Source organism: Sciurus carolinensis, chromosome 4, assembly GCF_902686445.1.
Source record: "Sciurus carolinensis chromosome 4, mSciCar1.2, whole genome shotgun sequence".
Lineage (NCBI taxonomy): Eukaryota > Metazoa > Chordata > Mammalia > Rodentia > Sciuridae > Sciurus > Sciurus carolinensis.
The window spans coordinates 161,670,781-161,690,672 of NC_062216.1; the positions used below are offsets into that span (position 1 = coordinate 161,670,781).

At 49.5% G+C, this 19,892-nt stretch overlaps 1 protein-coding gene across 3 annotated transcripts in view; it reads left to right on the forward strand.

Moving 5' to 3' along the window:
- The first annotated feature begins 4,141 nt into the window (after nt 1–4,141).
- Nucleotides 4,142–19,892, forward strand: part of Rfx4 (regulatory factor X4) — a 156,031-nt gene continuing 140,280 nt past the window's right edge. For all 3 annotated transcript variants that reach the window (XM_047548259.1, XM_047548260.1, XM_047548261.1), the window contains exon 1: nt 4,142–4,567. In XM_047548259.1, coding sequence (XP_047404215.1) covers nt 4,525–4,567 — 43 coding nt within the window. In that variant the 5' untranslated portion in view covers nt 4,142–4,524. The remainder of the gene's footprint in view (nt 4,568–19,892) is intronic.

The following is a 19,892-nucleotide window of genomic DNA, read 5'->3' on the forward strand; positions in this document are numbered from 1 at the left end:
CCTTTAAGCCATTCTTGTCAGGGATTTTGGTTACAGCAGTGAAAAGCTGACTCACACAATCCGTTGCACCAGACCAGTAAATAACCACGCGACCATGCTAGGACTGGGAGACTAGCAGAGACCACGGAGACTACTGCAGCCGAGGCAGAGCGCGCCTGATCATCTAAACGGATTGATCCTGCACATCCTCTTGCATGCTGCTCATTCATCCATTCCAGGGACCATAGCAGCCACCCAGGTCTCCACTAGCTGTGCCAAATTCATGCCTTTGGGGTCTGCCTGCCTGCCATCAGGACTTGGAAGTTTTGTGACCACTTCAAGCCACTTCTACCTTGCTGTCAAGTCTTTCCTGCTGCCATCCCACAGTTGGCCTGGCTTCATGGCTGATACCAGTAGCTACTCGTTGCCCAAGTCAGAACCTAGACCTCCCTGCTCCCTCTGCCCACTCACTGGCCACAGCCAATCAACACCAGTGCTAGAAAGTGCTTCCTTAGTATCTCCTGAGCCTTGCTCACAGCTGGAGACCTATTTCAAGCCATTAGGATCCCTCTCTCCCAATGACTACCCCTTCCAGCAGCCAACCCAGCTCCTACCGACACACATGGCCACAGTGATCTCCCCAAAATGCAAATTTAGTCCTGTATGCTCAAAACTCATGCAAGATAAATTTTTGAGCAAACATTGTCCCTGTCTCTGAATGGAATCGTCTGCCACTTTTTCCTCAGTTTCCCTGTACAGTGAGGCCAGGTTCCAGCCCCAGACACGCCACATATGCTCTCCTTTTTGCTCTTGCCTCTGTTTTTTATCACCCCTTCCGCCCCTTTCTGGTTAATCCAGCTCCTCCAGGAAGCCTGTGTGATACCAGCCTCCCAGGTTCCCATGCCCCCTGTGATTCCCTCAGTACCCACCCTTCCCCCACTGCCCCCTCTGTGCTACATTCACTTCAGATTGTGACCTTCTAGAGGAACCAGAACTGGGCAGTTCATTATTGTGTCCACAGTACTTGTCCAGGGCAAGGGCCACACTGAACCCCCTTGTCCCTATCTCTGAAGGTGACGAGAGCAACAATATACTTTGCTATTAGTTGTGTGGTGAGGAGTAAATTAGACAACACATGGAAAATGCCTATTACAGTGAAAATATTAGTCTGGTCAATATACAAATAGTAAAGAGCTGCTATTACATTTCCATTCATATTAATCTAAGCCGATTTTTATTAATTTTTTATTCTAATTTGTTGTACGTGACAGTAGAATGCATTCATACATTTTGACTTTTTAAAATCTTTAGTTGTGGATGGACCTTTATTTTATTTATATATATGCGGTGCTGAGAATTGAACCCGGTGCCACACACATGCCAGGCAAAGACTGTACCCCTGAGCCACAACCTCAGCCCCTAAGCAAAGATCTTACTGAACCGTGAAGTACACTCAGGAGAACACACAAACCTGTAAGAGCACACAGCTCAGCATGTCTGCACAGGAACACATCCTTAGGACCTGTCCCTAGGTAGCATTGATCTTAAACTCAGCTGTCACCTCAGACAGGCCCTCCCCCAGTCCCTTCCACTACAGTTCTCCCGGACACTCTATAGGATCTGATCATATGTCAATATAATATCTACCTCCCTTCACTCCAATGTAAGCTCACAAAACGAATGAAGTATTGCTGTTAGTTATTTACGCTCCCAGGTGCTGCGGCCCTGCCCTGGCTGAGAATTCCTGCCCCACCAGCTAACGTACCCGGGAGCCGCGCTGGGCGTGGCCAGCGGCACCAGGCGGGACTCGGGCTGAGCAGTGCTGGGCTAGCACTCGGCCCTGCGCCGCGCACCGCACCTTCCTGCGCTTGGGCCTCAGGCTTCTTTAGCCTTACCTCTCCCCAGGGAGCCTTCGCACCCCACCCTCTCCGCTTTGCATTCAGTAATTGAAGTAACAAAACGTTATTGTAATAATAGTCGTCTCCGCCCTCCGGAGACCGTCCCGGCCCCGGGGCATCCGTCAAGGGCTGCCTGGAGGACCGAAGCCCTCCGGGGGATGACCGCTTTCCACCTTGCGGCCACGCACCTGGCCAAGCTACCCTCCGGCCGGTGAAGCAGGCTTTTACCATTCATCCTGCCATTTTACCCACACCGAAGGTGAGGCTGCGAGAGGTGACCCCAGCCACTTAGGGCTCTGACTCTCAAATCCCGCAGTCTTGGCCGCCACGCACACCTCGAGGGCAGGCGATGACTGTCCCCATCGTCTTGGATCCCTTTCCCTTCACCCACGGCGACAGCCGGAAAGAATGTGCCCGGGGCTGTTCTGGGTACTGGGCATGAGGTTGTGAGCAGAGTTTCCTGCAGCAACAAACGGGCTAATGAACTTGGCAGCGGTCGGAGCAAGAAGGAGCCCTCACACAGAGTGGCCAGGCAGAGCCTCTCCGAAGAGGCGACACTTAGTTGAGACCAGGGTGATGAGAAGAAGCCGGCCACGCAGGAGGATGGGAGGGGTAGATAGTAAAGGGTCCAAGAAGCGGGAACAGCAAGTGCTCGGCTCCTTTTACACCCATGGCCTCATTTAATCTGCGTCCAAACCTCGAGCGGGGCGGATCTTTGCCCCATTCCACAGAAGAGGAAGCCGAGGCCCAAGAAGGTTACGGAATTTACCGAGCCGGGATTTGAACCCCGCGCTGCAATCAGCCAAGTCCCGACTCTGCCCAGCTGGCATTTGGTGCAGCCTCGCTCCTCCAGCACCGTGACCTTAACTCGGCACGTGCTGGTCCCTCGCCCCCCTCCCCACATTGTCCCGCTTAGCCCTGCTTGTGGCGTGGGGGAGGGGGCCGGGGGACTTTCCCGAGGATCGCGGGAAGCCGTGCCCAGCTTGGGGTCCGGAGTTAGACTCCCGCTGCAGCCGGGCGTTAGGGACCCGGCCCACCGGCCCCGCCCCTCCGCGGCCTGGCCGGCGCTGCCTCTGTCCATGGTCAAAGCACCCGGGGTAATCCGCCTTTCTCTTCCGCCCGCCGAGCCCCATTCATATTCTAATCACAGCGCGGCCGACCCGCGAACTGCCACTTTATCGGGGCCGCAGGAGATGCAGCCTGCCCCCCCACTTCCACTTCCAGCCCCCCAGCCCCTTGCCCCCCTCCTCTGCACTTTAAACTCCGCCAAGGAGGGGGTCCCTGGGAAAACTGCGTCCCCACTTGGACGCCGGGCTTCTCACAAACTTCGAGGCTGGCCGTGGGGATGAGGGGCGCTGCGAGGGGGGAAGAACGGGGTGGGGGATGAGAGCGGAGGAGGGAAGGACCGAGATGTGGACAGACTGACAGACAGAGTTACGGGAAGAGGCGCGGGGGTGGGGTGGGAGTTAGAGAGACCAAGGGGGTAGAGACAGGGGCAAAGTCCCAGGGAGAGACAAAGAGATGTGGGGGGCAGGGGCTGGACAGAGACAAGCAGCCAAAGGAGGAGAAAAAGAGGGAGACGGAGACAGAGGAGGAGGAGAGAGACCAGAGACCCCAGAGAGGGGGAGAGAGAGAGGAAAAGGAGAGAGGCAGGGTTAAGGACGCAGATCCAGAGAAAGAAAAAGTTCTGGAGGAGGCGAACCAGCCCCTCACCCCTCCCTGCCAAGCGTCCTTCTCCACGCCGTTTGGGGTGGGGTCTTGGGGCTACGGCTGTCTCCCCAAGCCACCCTTTCCCCTAGCGCCCTCGACTCCCCCCACGCGTGTTCGCGGAACTGCGTGGAAGGGAGTGAAGACAGACCCCCTCCGAATGGATGTCCCCACCCAACATCCAACCCAGGAGGAAAAGGGGGGCGGCACAAAAGAGGAGAGAAAGGAGTGGGGCCCACTCGTGGCCGCGCAGGAGACTCCCCAGGCTCTTAGAGTCCCCGGCCCCACCATGCGGGGCCTGATCGGGGGAGGGGCCAAGAGGGGGAGGGGGGCCACATCTAAGCCAATTTTGATTTCGCCTATAATGAGTGCCTAGCGAAGGCTGGAGAAGGCCTCTGGAACTTTAAATAAGAAAAACGTTGCTAATGCTATAATAGAAGGGGGAAGTCGGAGGGCTGGGATTGCGTCGCTCTGAGCCCCCCTTTTCGGAGGCGGCTTTTCTTATTCAAAACAGGCCCACAATGGGCTTCACAGTGCGCCTCGCCACGGCCCCATCTGACGAGCGGCCATTCATCAGGCCGGCTGGCCTATCAATGACATTGCTCCCATCGGGGCTCCTATAAAATGATGCTTTTTCCCATGAAACATCCGCAAACATTTTGACGGGTTTGGCTTTGCCCGGCTGGATTACTGAGTGTCCCTTCGCTTGCTCGCTCTTTCTCTCTCTCCCCCTTCTCCCAGCTCTCCTCTCTCTCTCTCTCTTTCCACCCCTCTCTCTTTTCTTTCCTCTTCTTTCTCGTCCTCCTTTATCTTTTTACCCTCGCTCACTCTGCGTCTCTCTCCTTCTCCTCCCCTCCCTCACTCCCTGGGCATCTCTAGCACAGGGGATCCCCAAACATCAGGACTTTGGGGGGGCGCCTGTGCTGTCCATGGGAAGAGCATGCATTGTGGGTTACTGGAGGAACCCGACATGGATTCCACAGGTTAGTCCTACTGGTGGGGGGTTGGGGGAAGACATTGGGAGGGAAGGAGAAGGGAGAAGGGGAACTTTAGAAAGAGTTGCAAAAAGTTCAGATGGGTCATCTTGACAGTGGAACCCCAGGAAATACCGAGAGCTTGCAGAAGTTTTCAATCCGGCACAAATGTGGAAGTGGAAATGTGGAAATGTGTGCGTGTGTAAACGTGTGTGTGTGTGTGTGTGTGTGTGTGTGTGTGTGTGTGTGTTCGCGCGCGCGCGCGTGCTCAAAGGAGCGCGCTTTCGCTTGCCCTGGACACAAAGTTATGTAAAGATGCGCTGACTCGCGGCGAGCTCGAGATGCCACTTGTAGTAACTTTGCGAGCCGACGGTCCCCTCCTGGGCCCCGCTCCTCCCCCGGGTCTGGGGGCCCGGAATAGCGGAGCGCTCCGATTCTGTTGGCGAGGGCCGGGAAGCCGAGCGGAACGCCCCAGAGGCGGGGGAGGGTGACGGCTTCGCACAGTGCCTGGGAGGTGGGGACCGAGGCTCCGGCTGGTGGAGACGCGCAGCTGGAGGGAGTGGCGGCTGCGAACCCGGTGGTCCTGGGGAATCCGAAGCATTGGGAGATGGGAACCCAGCTGTCCCAGGCGGGCTGTGCAGTCTCCCAACCGGGAAGGGGCACCCAACGATCCACTCCTCTCCGAGGCGGTAACCTCGCTGGAAGGAGGGCAGGGCGCAGTGCAGCGGGAGAGGCCTGGCGTTGAGGTTTGCAGATAACTGTAGTTTAGGGGCTGCTGCCGGTGGACATCGGGTTTTAGGGGCTCTGTGGCACTTAACAACAGAGGAAGACAAGGAATCTCCAACGAAAATGCCCAACATCTTGGTTCCTTCTCCAATGGACTATTCGTGGACTCCTAGAACTTTTGAAGAGCCGCCAAACTTCTAGATCTGAGTTTCACTCTCCCTGCCTCCCCTCTGGGTGGAAGTTCTCTTAAAGTTCATCTCTCCTCCAGCGGCAGTCTACCAACCAGGTCACTCCTATCCTGGCTGAGCTGCAGCTTTGGGGTTTCTTGGGGTGAAGGAGTGGGGGGAGGCAATATGGGGCAGCAGGGGCAGCCTGAGTGAAGGCAACAGCTTGGCTAGAAGCTTGGGAGCCTGGGAACACCAGCTACTGGGCATTGCAGCCATGAGCAACAAGTGCCTTCTGGCCTAAACTGTCTTCAAAGACACATGTCCCTTCCTTGAGCAAATAAACAATCAAATGGAATCTCTGCCTGCCTATATCCTAGGCAGGTTGGAAAAGGATATGTGGTGGGGCTGGATTCATCTGGTTATGGCTCCAGATGGTCTTTCCTCAGTCCCTGCAGGAAGATTTCAGGTCTCTCCTGGCCTTTGCTGCAGGCCCTGGTGGCCCTGTTGCTTGGGGCACCAAATCCTCTGATGGTGGGAGGGCATCTTTTCAGTTTCCAGGCTAGTTGTCTATCCCAAGACCCTCCCTGATTACTCTGCCCAGGCTTGAGTGTGAGCCCCCAGGGAGTGGGGAAAAGGTTGAGACCCAATGTCCTCTGTCCTAAATGCAATGACAAATGAAGGCAGAAGAGTTGTCACCTGCCACATAGGCTTGGCTACTGGGATCACAGGCTGCCAAGCTGGAGCCCAGAAAGGAAAGGAGTCCTTCCATATTTTTTATCTCAAGTGCTTGGGAAACTATGCTCCTCCTGACCACCCCCACATTAAAGTATATTTGACCAAATTGAAACCATTTCTGCAAATTTTGTGACTAAGTATTTACCAGGGGCCCATGCAGCGTCTTGGGGGAATCCATACCCAAACCTACTGTGTCCCAGCTGGGGATTTTATCTGATTTCTCTGTAGGGTTGGAACTCCTTGGTGCTTTCTGGTGATGACTGTGTGGCAGTGGATATGTTCTGTTCTCTGTCCTGGGTTTATCTGGTGGTCATGGGGCGATGGACTCCTCCACCTTAGTTGCAAAACCCCAAAAGGTTTCAAAACCCAAATCCTTTTCCCACCCACTCAGCCCCCCTTTCATACACATGAAATATTCCTAGGTCACTATTCTGAACTCAAAATCAAAAGTTTGGGGAAATGACAATGTTGAGAAATTACTCGAGGCGCACCAAGTGACACTTCACTGGGTCTTGCAAACCGACAAGCAAAGTGCAGCTCGACGTGGTCCGGTCCAGGACCCTTCCCTCACCTCCCTTCCAGAGAATTTAATCCAATTAACTTTTTTGTGGGATTCCCTTGTTATGTAAAGGTCCTTTCTCCCTGGCTTGGGAGACAAGCGCTCCATGTAGCAGTTTGATTCTCCTTCTTTTATATAAGATTGCGCGCGACCAGAAATACGAATATAGTTATTTCATTCCGAAAGGGATCGAACAACCATGCACAGCAAGGGCTGGAGCGCAGTCGCGAGTGTCCAGGATCAGAGGCCGGCGAGCCCAGTCACCGTCCCTTACTCTTAAAAGGAAAATCCCTGCGAAGTGCCTCGGGCCCGGGAGAACAGTTTTTCAGGGGCCAGGGCTCTAGTGGCCTGCTTTGGGGCCACTTCAGTGTGACCTGCGGAAACTCTCCCCTTTGTTCCGCGCACCGAGCCGGTAATATATTCCTTGGGTTTTTCCAAAATACTCAACAAGTGTGGAGCTAAGACAATGGACCCGTCGGGGGAGGCCGGGGAGCCGGCGCGCGCCTCCTGGGCCCTCCGCTCGCTCTCTAACCGCCCGGCCCGACAAAGCAAAGCTCCTCTCCGAGACTACTCTGACCGCAACGCGACGCTCCGGCAGGCTGCTAAGGCAGCAGGCGCGCGCAGGGACCGGGGACGCACAGTTCGGCCCGCGCGCGGTTTACTGTTGGTACCGGCGCGCATCCCGAGCGTCCCGCGCCGCAGCAGCACGCGGAGCAAAAATGAATGCTGAGCAGCGGGTAGCCTGCTCTCTCCACGCGGGCCGCGGGCGTGCGGGTCCAATCCCGGCTGTCCTGTCCAGGAGAGCGTTGCTCAGTTACCCGGAAATTCGAGAACGAAGGAGGGAACGTGGGTAGAATTTTTGGCCACCGAGAACTTTGTGCAAAGTGGGCCCGGCCGGGTTGGTCGCCTGCGCGATGGAAGTGTTTCTTGTGAAAAGGGATGCAGCGTTAGCGAGGTGCACTGCAGAGCTTGAACTGGAAACTTCTGCTCCTACTCACTCTCCGCCAGTGTCTCCAGAGCCCAGAGCTGGGGCAGCCAAAATACTCCCGAAGCCGGATTTGAATACCCCGGGTCCCATCCGTGGGGGAGGGGGCTCGCAGTTCTACAGACCCCGGGATCGGCCCAAGGCCCCGCGTGGTTCCGTGGGCCACGAGGTGGGGACGTCCAGTGGGTTTTGCGCTGTCTCGATGAGGCAGAGCGCGCCCCAGGGGAACAGGACCGGGCCTCCTCCATCCCCCGCAGGCGAAGCCCTGGAGAAGTAGCAGCCTCTCGGGCCCAGGGGACCCGTCTGCTGGCTCCGGGGAGCAGGGATAAGAGCCCTGTGCCTTGCTTCCGCGTCTGGATCGGGTTGTCTCGCCCTCCCCGGGCGTGTGTGTGGCCGACGAGGGGGGCATGCGTGCTCCCACCTCTGCCACCTGCTAAGCGCCGGCGTCGGGGTTTGACAGCAGGGTCAAGTGAGTGTCGCGTGGTCCCGGGGCTCCCGGGACCCCGCGACTTCAGCCCCCGTCGACGCGGACGCCACACGCAGGCCGGGCCCGGAGCCCCGCACGCGATTCTGCACTGCGCCCTGGGACAGCACGCTTTCCCACTCCGCCTGCGGGACCCAGAGACGGGGAAAAGTTAGCAGGGGCCGCTCGGCGGCTCGGGCCTGGGATTTCCATAGCCGCGCCCGCCCCCCTCCCCAGCGCGTCGCCATGGAGACTGCTGGAAGTTGGTGTGGAAAACAGACCCGGCGCAAAGCAAAATATTATGAGTGCAGTTGGGGTGACTTCAGGGGGGCGGGGGGCCGGAGGGCATGAGCGGGAGCCAGAGGCAGAGGCCGACAACAAAGGGCCGAGTGCGAGGAGGGGAGAGGAGTTTGCAAGGGGCCTCCCTGGCGCTGTGTGAGTGCTGGACGGTCCTGCTTCCCAGAGGCGCCGAGGTCTCTAATTTCTCTGCAGCAGCTACACCTTTTCCCAGCCCGCCAGTGCACCCTTGCTCCCACCCCGCCTCTCCCGGTTCTCTTCCAGCCTCCCTCCCTGTCCCGAGGTTAGGCGCCAGCTGGGCAGTACGCCCGCCTCCCCAAGGGCCACCAGCTCGCCAACGCGAAAGATTCTGGGTTTTCTTCCCCACGACCCCGTGGGTCGCCTTAGAGGAATTTTCTCATCCCCCTCCTCAAACCGATCAGAAAAGATGAACTGGGTTAAGCAGGAAAAGAGAAGAGAAGGCGGTGCCTGGTCAGACCTCTTCTAGGGCGGGGCGGGGTCGATGGTGGAGAGAAGATCCTGATTACCCCCGCCCCCGCCCCCGCCCTTTTGTACAGCGACAAGAGCGACGAGTTATGATTGCGGCCCAGCCACTTGTAATGCGACTTTGGATAAATCTAGTCCTTCCGAGGTTATAGTTGCTTCAGGATGAAGGGTTAGCTCACAGGCTGGGATTCTCCTGTCTTGGTTTGGCTTTACTTTAGAATCCAGGAAGCAGCCTGTGTGCTGGTTGCCGCTATCTGAACTAAGAGCAGAGCCACTGCACAATTAGTGAACTCTCTCCCCAAATTAATTATATACTAAAATATTTTGGGAGGCCACTTGGGACTTTAAGCGTCAAGAACCTTGAATTACCATTTTAAAAAGGTTCTTGATTTCCTTTCTACTTGCCAGCTGAAGTACCATTCTTTAACTCTCTGACCAACATCCTGTAATCCAAAAGGACACTGCTGTGTTCATTTTGATCTTGGAAACACTGAAATGCTTCTAGATGTTAAAGCCTGCATCACAGGCTCTCACATGTGTTGGAAAGAAATACATACTGACCAGTGTGCCAAAATGCCACCAGCCAAAGAAAACCACTCTGCCGTCCATTTCACAGGCTTTTAGAAAGAAGCGAGTCCCTTCTGGCACCTAGCCACCCCCTCTGGTGACACTTTGGGCAAAGGACCCTTTCCTCTATACCTGAGACTGTTGTTTCTTTTATAAATTAGTGGGTTGAACATAAGATGGCTGTGGTCTACCTAAAATTCTACTGCTGGCGACGTGACTGTGTTCCTGTGCGTCTTCTGACTTACATACTGTGGGAAATATGGACACTGGTCCTCCCAAGCACTCCTTGAGGGAGGCGTTATTGTGCAGCACAGCGATTCCCCTCTTTCCTCTCCAAAATCTGAAGACTGTGATTCTAAGCCAGGTTGGTATGTGTTTGCCTTGGTATCTTTGCCAAAAAGGCTAAGAAGGTCTAAAAGGATGACATCACAAACTAGAATGCCGGGCAGTCAGAGCTCCGCTCCCACAGGCCCTGGAGAGCCCACCCTACATGTTCTACAGGTCACTTGGGACACTCTTCAGTTGCCCCTACAGGGGTCCTCACGCTCTGCTGGATGGGAAAGGTGGGAGAAATCTCTGATGTTGTTTTTACCCTTCTACTCTATTTTAGATACTTGCACTTTTGTTAAGATTTGGGGGAGAGAATGAATTCAAAGACAGATTTTTTTGGAGGTATCAGGTAAATATAAAAAAGAGAAAAGGAATACCACGAATTTTATTTAATCTTGCCAAGTACCTGTTCAGTGGCAGACTTTGGAGATGATCAAGGCCTCAGTCCCTGCTGTCAGAGACATCAGAATGTATTTGATGAGTGAAGGTGAAAGTGGTGAGCGCTCTCAGGGACATAAAAGTAGATTTCTCCTGGAGCCCAGAGGCAGGGGTAACTCCTAACATGTTGAGTACCCAGCAGTCCTCAGCCGCTTAGCGGGCATCTTTCACACATTAGCCGTTTAAGCTCACTACAATTCTGCAGTCCATTTTTAGAGTGAAAGAGGGCCTGGAATGGAACTTGCCTGAGGTCACAATTTGTACATAGCAGAGCAAGACTGGGGACCAGACTGGGGAAAGTCCTCCTGCCTCCTCCAGCCCTCTTCATCCAGACTCTGGCTAGGACTCTGGCCTTGGGTGGATTTGCACCCCCCTTGGTGAGGGGGAAGCTTGTAGGGAGTGGAGAATCACAGAGCATCTCCTTGGGCCCCATGTGAACTCCGTGTGACTTCTGAAGGAGTCACATGCTGATTCTACATCTGAAGGGGCTTTTAGGTGACCAGCAAGGCAATGCTGTATCACAGCCATTGAGTATGACTCTGGACATAGAAAAATCTTGGCTTGCTTACTTGCTTCCAGAAAACTACGTGCCTCCTGTGTGCCTGCTAGAGGCGGGGTTTAACAAAAATGCTCTCTGTGCGCCTGTAGAGCATAAATTTGAGATAAACAGATACAAAAATATAGCACTTCAGTGAGTGATAATCACCACAAAGGAAAAGACCTACCTGAAGAAATGAAGACAAAGTTAAGGCAATGCGAAGGTTGCTACCTTTCCCAGGGTGGTGCTGCCACAAGAAGCTGTGAGCTTCGGGTCTGGAAGCTTAACATTTTCTTGTGGGACTGATAACAACCATCTGACAGAGCTGTAGAGAGCATGGAATGCGAAAGTTGGAATAGAGAATTTGCCATATATCTTTGATAAGCAATTTAATTTAAATACATTACCTGTGCAATGCTCACATAATGCTGTAAAAGGGAACTGTTATTATGCACAGTTTAAATGGGGAATCCGACAGGCCCATGGCAGAATCAGAGGCAGAATCTGGCAAGCCCAGTGAGTTTCTGAGCTCCAGAAGCTGGGTTGACGAGACATACCGTAGCTTCACTTATCCAGTTTTGCTCCCCACAGTTTCAGTTATGTCTGGTCAACCATGGTCTGAAAATAGTAAGTGGAAAATTCCATAAGTAATGAATTCATAAGTTTTAAATAACTTTTATCACAGTGTACTGTGGTTGTTGTACTTGATTATTAATCACTGCTATTAATTTCTTACTATGCCTAATTTGCAAATCAAACATTTTCATAAGTGTGTGTGTGTAGAAAAAAATATAAATAGGGGTCAGTACTATCTGTGGTTTCAGGCATCCACTGGGCACTTTGGTATGTTCACCAGTGAATTAGGGGTAGGGGAGCCAGGTACCTTCATCATATGGGGCACAAGATCAACCTTACCCTGTGTATTGAATTCTCCTGAGTCAGAATGCAAGTAAGAAATTTTAACTTTTCGCTTATATTTTAAAAGTTAATGTTCATTAGATATATGTTATAGGCTGGCAGCTTTCAAGGCCCTCATCTTCTATGACAACTCACATTCAGGTTTCCTGAGCTCCCAGCATCCCAGGTCCCTCTTCATGTCCCTTGCTGTATCCATATACCAGTTGGATGCTGGAGAGCAGGATCATTGCTTGCAGAGGCTTCGTCTTGTCTTGATTGTGAATCCTCTAATGATTAACTTTCATATATGTGCTTTAAAAGTAAAATATATATATGTTATAGATACTGTTATTATCCAACCCATTCTATGCAGTGAGGATCTATTCAAGAGGAAAGGGTGGAAAAGAGGGGGTGGGAAATAGCGGAACCAGGATTTGAGTAGATGACCCACAGCCCAGCCTGTCTGGCTCTGAGACCTTCTCACAAGACACTCCTCTTTCTTCCTTTTTGTTTTATGAGGGAGAGGGTGTTGGTGGAAGGGGTGTACAATAAAGTGTATATAATTTTAGCAAAAGCACAGAGGACTTGCAACTTTCTCTCTATATTGAAGCATTAAGATAGTCCTTTAAATGATGGAGACCAATTTTTTAAAATTATTATTAACAAAAATAAGCACATAAATAAAGCATGCATATCTTTTTTCTCTTTTTAAAATGTTTTAAATTTATGCTTTTAATAGTGTATTTCACATTTACATAATTATGGACTCCTTTTGACATATTGGTGGATGCAGATGACATAATTTGCTTCATGTCAATCCCCAGTACTGCTCCCTTCCCTCCCCTCAAGCATCCATATCTTTGCTATAGATATGAAGTGTACTTTTGTCTTCTGTGGGATTCATTCTGAGTGAGGTTAACCTTGGCTTCATCTCTAAGAGTGTCAAGGCTCCTCTGATGCTTATATGCAGACCCAGACCCCAGGAAGAATAATCCAATGAAGCAGAAGCCATTAAGTAAGGTGACTGTTTTAGTCAACTGTTTCGCTGCTGTGACTAAAGGACCCAACCAGCAAAATTGTAGAGGAGAAAAGGTTTATTTGAGGACTTATGGTTTCAGCAGACTCCATTCGTTGGGGCTGGAGGTGAGGCAGGACATCATGGCGGAAGAGTGTGGCAGAAGGAGCCACTCACATGATGATCAGAAAGCAGGGTGAGAGACTCCACTCCCCAGATACAAACATACGGCTAAAGTCACGCCCAGCTCCCACCTCCTCCAGCCACACCCACCACTTCAGTTATCACTCAGTCCCTATCAGGGGATTAAATCACTGATTGGGTTAAGACTCTTATAATTCAATCATTTCTCCTCGGAACCTCCTTGCACTGTCTCACGCGTGAGCTTTTTCAGTGACACCTCACATCCAAATCATAATAGTGACAATATGTGTAGCCTTACGGTAATTAAGAAACGATAAATTGCATCTAACAGTAGTTCACAGATACATGTTAAAATATGACTTCAGGTTGATGTAGTGTGCCTTCATGAGAACATGAGATTTGCAGATGTGAGACAAACCAAGGTTTAAATCCCACTCGGCCACTATCTAGCTGTGCGATCCATAGCAAATTGCACAACTTCCCTATATTTCAGTTTGCTTCTTGGTGAAAATGCCCTCTTCCTCCCAGGGTTGTTCAGAAAGTACAAGATTGTGCACATTAAGTGTTTAAAGTGGTGTCTGGCTCCTAGAAATGACTCAGTAAGTGCCAGATCTTATTATCATTGAAAATAATCACCTAGTTCTTTTATGCCCAATTCTAGGTGTCTAGATAGGGAAAGGGGATAAAATCCTTAAAAAAAAAAAAAAAAAGTTAGGCCATTTCAGCATACAGAGATGTCTTCTGTGCTGTGTAGGCAGAGCCTCCAGTTTTGCTTTTGTTGTTTCGTTTGGGTGCTGGAGACAGAACCCAGGGCCTCACACGTGCCAGGCAAGTGCTCGACCACTGAACTACACCCCTCAGCTCCAGGCTCTGTTTTCACATCCAGAGAAATTCTCTTGGAAAGGGTTTAGACCAAAGGATTAACTTCGTTTTCATTTTTCTACCTTTCCCATGAAGAAGGCATCCTCTCTGTTCCTGTTTGCTCTGATTTCATCCTGTGCCTTCCGGTCTGTGAAAGGAATGGAAAGCATGTCATTGTAGAGGCAGCACCTGCTGGCTCGAACTGAGACGCACAGAAGAGAGACCCATGGAGTGTTCAGAGAAAACAGGTTGCACATCCCAGCTGGGAGCCCCTGAGGGTCCTGATGCCCTTCCAGTGTGGGGACAGCTAGTCCACTTTCCTCCCTCTCACCCTTGCAGGCATTGCTGCTTTAAAGACTGAATCATTGTAACTTGGTTTTCAGGAAGTGACAAATTCAGTTCCAAATGAGTCATCTGACACTCATTTTAGCAGGATCGGATAAAGAGTTTAGTTCTTTGCCCTTCTTGTATACGCATATATTATTTTAATGTGAGGACGAACCATCCATTTGTTCTGTTTGAGTCCTTATCATTTGATTTTTACCTACACTGAGTTTTTCTATTCTTAAAATGTGGGAGAAGGAGAAGAGAGAGAAAAAGAAAGAGAAAGAGAGGAGAGTGATCATAAAAAAGCAGAAAGGATAATGAAATGCAGGCATTATGCTTCCAGTTGAACTTGGTCCAAATTTAGGCAACTAGGGCCAGACTGACCTGTGCCAGTAGATGAGGTGGTTTCTGTTGTGAGGGATCCGATCCGCAGAGCAGGATCATTTTAAAATATGTGTATAGTGTACACTTTTGAGGTTGGTTAATCTTCAGTAAACCTAAAAGCATAATCTGCCTCTAAGCAATCATCAATCAATCAATAATCACTAGATCTGTGAACCTGGACATGTTGGGTTTATATGGTTGTAGTTGTTTTGTTTAAATTTTAAAGGACAAGCTTTTTTGGGAAAAGCTGCAACCCTGTGAAAGATAGATAGCACTTTGCATCCTATCTGCTTCCTGACCCCGCAATCATGCTAAAGGTCATTGTGTAGACACAGTCTGAGTGATATTGCTCAATGCAGCCGATTTTTATTTAATAGGAATGGAGAATTACCACTTCATAAACACTGATTCCCTGAATCCATCATGTTGGAGAAATTCGAGAGCTGTCGATTCTAGTGACTAGTCTGAGCTAGATATTGAACAGGGTCATTTGAATAATCTAAAGAGTGATTAGTGACTGCTAATTACACCACCACAAATGAATTTCGTGAAGAAAACTATGTTAGTGCGTTTGCTGTGAATCTCAAAGCTCCTGTAAAATCTTTGCAAGTGACATTTGACTTTGAAAGAGGGAAGTGTTTCTTGCAATGTTACAGTTATAGAATTTACAATTTTTTTAAATGAGCACAAATGACTTTTGAGTTCCATGTTATCTTTTTTTTTATTAGTCCAAATGTGGAATGTTCATACAAGTTTATTTATTATTTATGTACTGAATCTCAAAGCTCACGAGTAAGCCAACTTTCCATTGAAGTTATTAGGATTTTATAAACTCCAGAAATGGACCCATGGCGTAAACTCAAACGTGTTTATGATAGAATTGATAGAGTACTTAACCTTTTCCAAGTTTTCTTTGTGGTGTTCGATTCCACTGTTGGTGACAAATCTAGGGTCAGGGAAGAGTCAGGGTGCCTGCAAAAAATTCTTTGCTCCACCAAAAAGAAAATCAACGAATTCATGCTGTCCTTACATGACTATTAGATGGGCTAAATTTTCTGTTTTTAGGGGTTTTATTTCTTTTATAAGATGACTCCCTTTTAAAACACAAAATAGTTTCTCCATAAAGCATTCTTTGACAGCATAGAAAATAAAGATGTCTGACTGAGAAAGTGCTGGGTGTTTGCAAGGAAGATTCCAGAGGGCTTGGAACCCTCAGTTAAAGCATTAAAAGTTTTAAGCATCAGAGAGATTTCTAAAGCATTGTGCAATTGTTGTGAGAGGAACTTTCGCTGTCTCCGTGAACTTTTATTTTCAACTCAGTGGGCAGAGTTTTTGAGGTTGCTGTGGTTTGGGGAGGGGACCTTTTCAGAAATGCCAGGCTTTTAGGAAAAAAAACAGTTTTTCTTGTAATCGAGACTCAGTTTTAAAGTTTGAAAACTTTGCTGTGATTAGGAGAATGAAAGATTTCTCTGCTTTGTTGGAAGTTGCTCTGCGTGCCCAGGCTGCCGGGCATTCTCAGCTTTGGCTGAGAGTGGTGCAGGGTCTGGGGAGGGCTGTGGCCCCACCTCACCCTGCTTGCAAGTGACCTGGGCCCCTGAGCTCTGAGCACCACCTACAGCGCCTACAGTCACCGAGCTTCCACAGGGGTTCCCTATGGATCCTGTCTTCAACCTTTTTTTGGTTTTGAGAGAGATTTCTAGAAAAGAAATTAAAATACCAAAAATGAAAATACCAAAGCTGTATGATTGAATATCAATATCTGGAGACAATCTCTGTGAAGGAATGAATGAAAGAAAGGAGGAAGCAAGGGAGGGAAGGATAGAAAAGGGAGGGAGGGAGGAAGTAGGCACAGAGGAAGAATGGGAGGATGAGAGTCAAGAAGGAAACTGTACTTAAGTCGTTTTGGTAACTGATAATCATTTCAGTAGAATGACTTGAATTGTTTTGAGAATTATTAGTTTCTTTTTTGTCCAAGTAAATCCCTTTTTGACATTGGGTAGCAGGTTAATTAAACTTTTTTCCCAGGCACTGTGCTCAAGACTTACGCACATAAACTCATTGAATTGTTCTGTTGGCCCTGTGCTACTATGATTCCCATTTTACAGATGAGAAAATTGAGACTCAGAGAGCCTAGTTAACATGTCCAGCCCAAACCCCTGGTGTCAACTCAGGATTTGAACAGGGATTACTGTGATTCCAAAGTCGTGTGTCTCGTCACTCCTGAGACCTGGGGCTGGAAGGAAGCCCTTAGGTATGTAGGTTCTCGCTCACGTCCTCGGTACCCATGTTCAGGGGGAGTGCTCAGTGTGGTGTTCACCTCACGCTGCAGTTCTTGGAGTACACTATCAGAGCTGCCCGTGGGCAACTGGCTGCCACAGGCACCGTGATGTCCCTTTGGCCACAGGCAGCTGACTGAGGAAACTCAGTGCACCTTCCCGGGAATATGCTTTAGTGCAGTGTGTGCCTTTCAGCTCAAATCGTTCTTGGAGCTTCTGAGTTCAAACTGGCCCCACTGTTGGGCTGGTATCTCCTGGTCTGCCAGCAAATTTGACATCTTACATCATCCAGGGCTTCATACCTACTTATTTAGACAAGATAGCACTTGGAATAGGTTCCTCGTAAAAACCTTGCTGTTAAATGAAAGCATCTTCCATTCACACAGCATGTTACAGTGTGAAATCACACTGCTGGCTCTGGAATCCATCAGCTTGGTGAGAACTGACTTTGCCATGGATTGGATGTACAAATGCAGCAAAGTGTGTAACCTCTCTCAGCCTCGGTTTGCTCCTCCATTAAGTGGGGCTATTGAAGTACCCACTTCATAGTGGATTGTGAGGATTCAATGAGGTGATTATGAAAGGCACCAGCCCAGGACTTGTAAAGGCTTAATAAATAGAAAGGGCTTTGAGCACCACTTGCTTCTCCCCTGGTGGCTTCCAAGGTCCCTCCCCCCATACACACATGAGAACCACACAGAAGAAAACAAAATTTTGTATAATTTATTCTTTGTGTCTGATCTTTAAGATGCTACTTCATACACCTGTGACTTGGCATAATCATTCATTCCCATTTTACCCTTGGTGAAACTGAGGCTCAAAGCAGTTCAGTCACATGTACTGGTCCTCATAGTGAGTGAGTATCCAAACTGAGATTTGTTACCGCACCAAAGCTGAGGCTGCTTTGTTTAAATCTGACCACGCACATCAGTTAAAAGCACAGAGTCATAAGGAAGGGCGTCCCCTTGACAGAGTTCCAACTGTCCTCCTTTCACCTCATGGTGAGCTTACCCCCCCCCGCAGGCATTTCTCCTCATTTCATGTGTTCACTTGAAACTTCTCCCTTGTTCCTCAAGATCTCTGCGTGCCTTTATTATCTGTGCTTAGCCTAGTGCATCTTCCAGAGTGTCTGGCACGTAATCGGTGCCTGACAGATACTTTCTTAACATAAATCAATTCCTCTTTAATATCACAAGGAGCTTCATCTCTTTGCAGGCCTTCTAGGAAGGTGGGCTCAAGGCCCCATGCTGGGAAAACAAACTACTGATGAACTGGCCCTCTCTTGAGCTCCTACTGTGTGCCCGGCAGGATGTTGATGCTCTCGAATTCATTTCTTCCCCTCCCTTTCTGTCCTTCCCTGCGCTCCTTATTGATCCACCGTTCTGTGCCAAGCTCAGTCCTAAGTGCGGGGAATAGCAGGTGAGTGAGGTACAATCTGTTCTTAAGGAGCTTATATTATTCCTTCTAATCCTCATAATAACGTCACAGGGTTATTATGGCTTTTAATAGGAAGGAAATTGAGGCCTGTGAGGTTAAGTAATTTGCCTAGGGTGGCAGAGCTTACTTAGTTTGGTGTAGGGGAGGATTAGAATTAGTGTCTTTCTGACTTTAAAGGCCGTGTTCTTTTCACTGTACCCAGAGATCCAAAATCAAACAGGAAAAGTAACAAGAAGGGACTGAAGGGGATGCTCAGGGGTGGGTGTGATCGCGAAGCTAAGTTCTTTATGTGTCTTGTCCACTTGATTCTCATACAAACTCCAGGAGATACTGCTGAGCCTACCTGCATTTTGCAGTCAAGGAAACTGGGGCTCAAGAAGGTTGGTATCTGATACTTACCCAAAGTCACAGAGTGAGGAAGTCAGACTTGAACCCAGAAGTTTGCCTTCACAGTCCATGCTTTTAACTACTATGCTGCCTCTAAAAAGAAAAAAAAAAAAAAAAAAATTAAGTACCTCAGGTATAAATGTGTATTATAGGGTTCCATGTATCTAGAATTTGCTTAGTGCCAGGAACTAGGTAAAGTGCTTGCTCTGCATTTGTTCAGTTAAATCTCACAGTTGATGAGATAGGGAGATTACCAGCACCCTTTCTTACCTTAAGGGCTGCTGAGGTTTAGAGATGTTCCTTTGCCTCAAGTCATTTGACTAGAAGTGGCGAGACTAGAATTCAGACCATTTGTCTGTAGCTGGTCACCAAGCTGCCTGCTTACTTTCCCTCTCCTGGGTGATTCTTGGGAAATGACTCAAAGAAGAGAAAAGAACAGAAAAAAGAGACATACTATGCCCAAGTTGTTCATTAAAACGTAACTGAAAATCGGATCATGAACTTGGTGGAACACTGGACGTCTGTCATACAGTGACGGCCAGGACGACTGTGGTGGCAGGAGAGATCTACAGGATGGAACGTCAAGAGGAAGGAAGAGAGATGGCACGTGTGCTGGGTCACAGAGACACACGTAACTGGACGAATATGAGACCGTGGAACAAGACAGACAGGAAGAGTTCTCCCTGGGTTAGAGGGGTGGCCCAGGGGGACAAACACATTTGCCTTTTCAGTATTTCAAAGTGTGACTTCTGTGACAGATTAACACAGAAGAGGAAAAAGCATTTTGCCTAAAAGAATGATATGTTGGTGATTTGTCTCAAAAGTTCAGGCTAGGTTGAAGTCTGTTTGGGTCCTGAAGCCAGGAGTGCCTGATTTGTGTGGTTCCAGAGGAATCCACGTCTTCCAACAGACGGGGTGAGAAGAAGCCCAGAAGAGTTCAAAACAAAACAGACTCCCCTGAAATTAGAAGAAGCCATGATGTCAAGAAGGTGCTGTGCTGAGCAAGTAGGCTTGGTCCCAATAATTCAGATTTTTATGTATTTTATCAGTACTGTCTTCAGAGAAATAGAAATGGTTGCTATAATAGATAGTAGCAGTTGTGGTCCCTCCTAAAGTCCAGAGGAAATGAAAATTTGGGCTCCCTGGATGTGCAGGGAAGAGCACCAGCGCTGGCCTTCTCAGGCTGTTTTCAGAGCAGACATCTGCTTTTACATCTTCAACAGACATGGCTCTCGACACCTTAGGGTTTCTTTCCTTTCCTTTAGAGATTTGTGGTAAGTTTATGATCTGTGAAGAAAGGTCACGGGTGCACCCC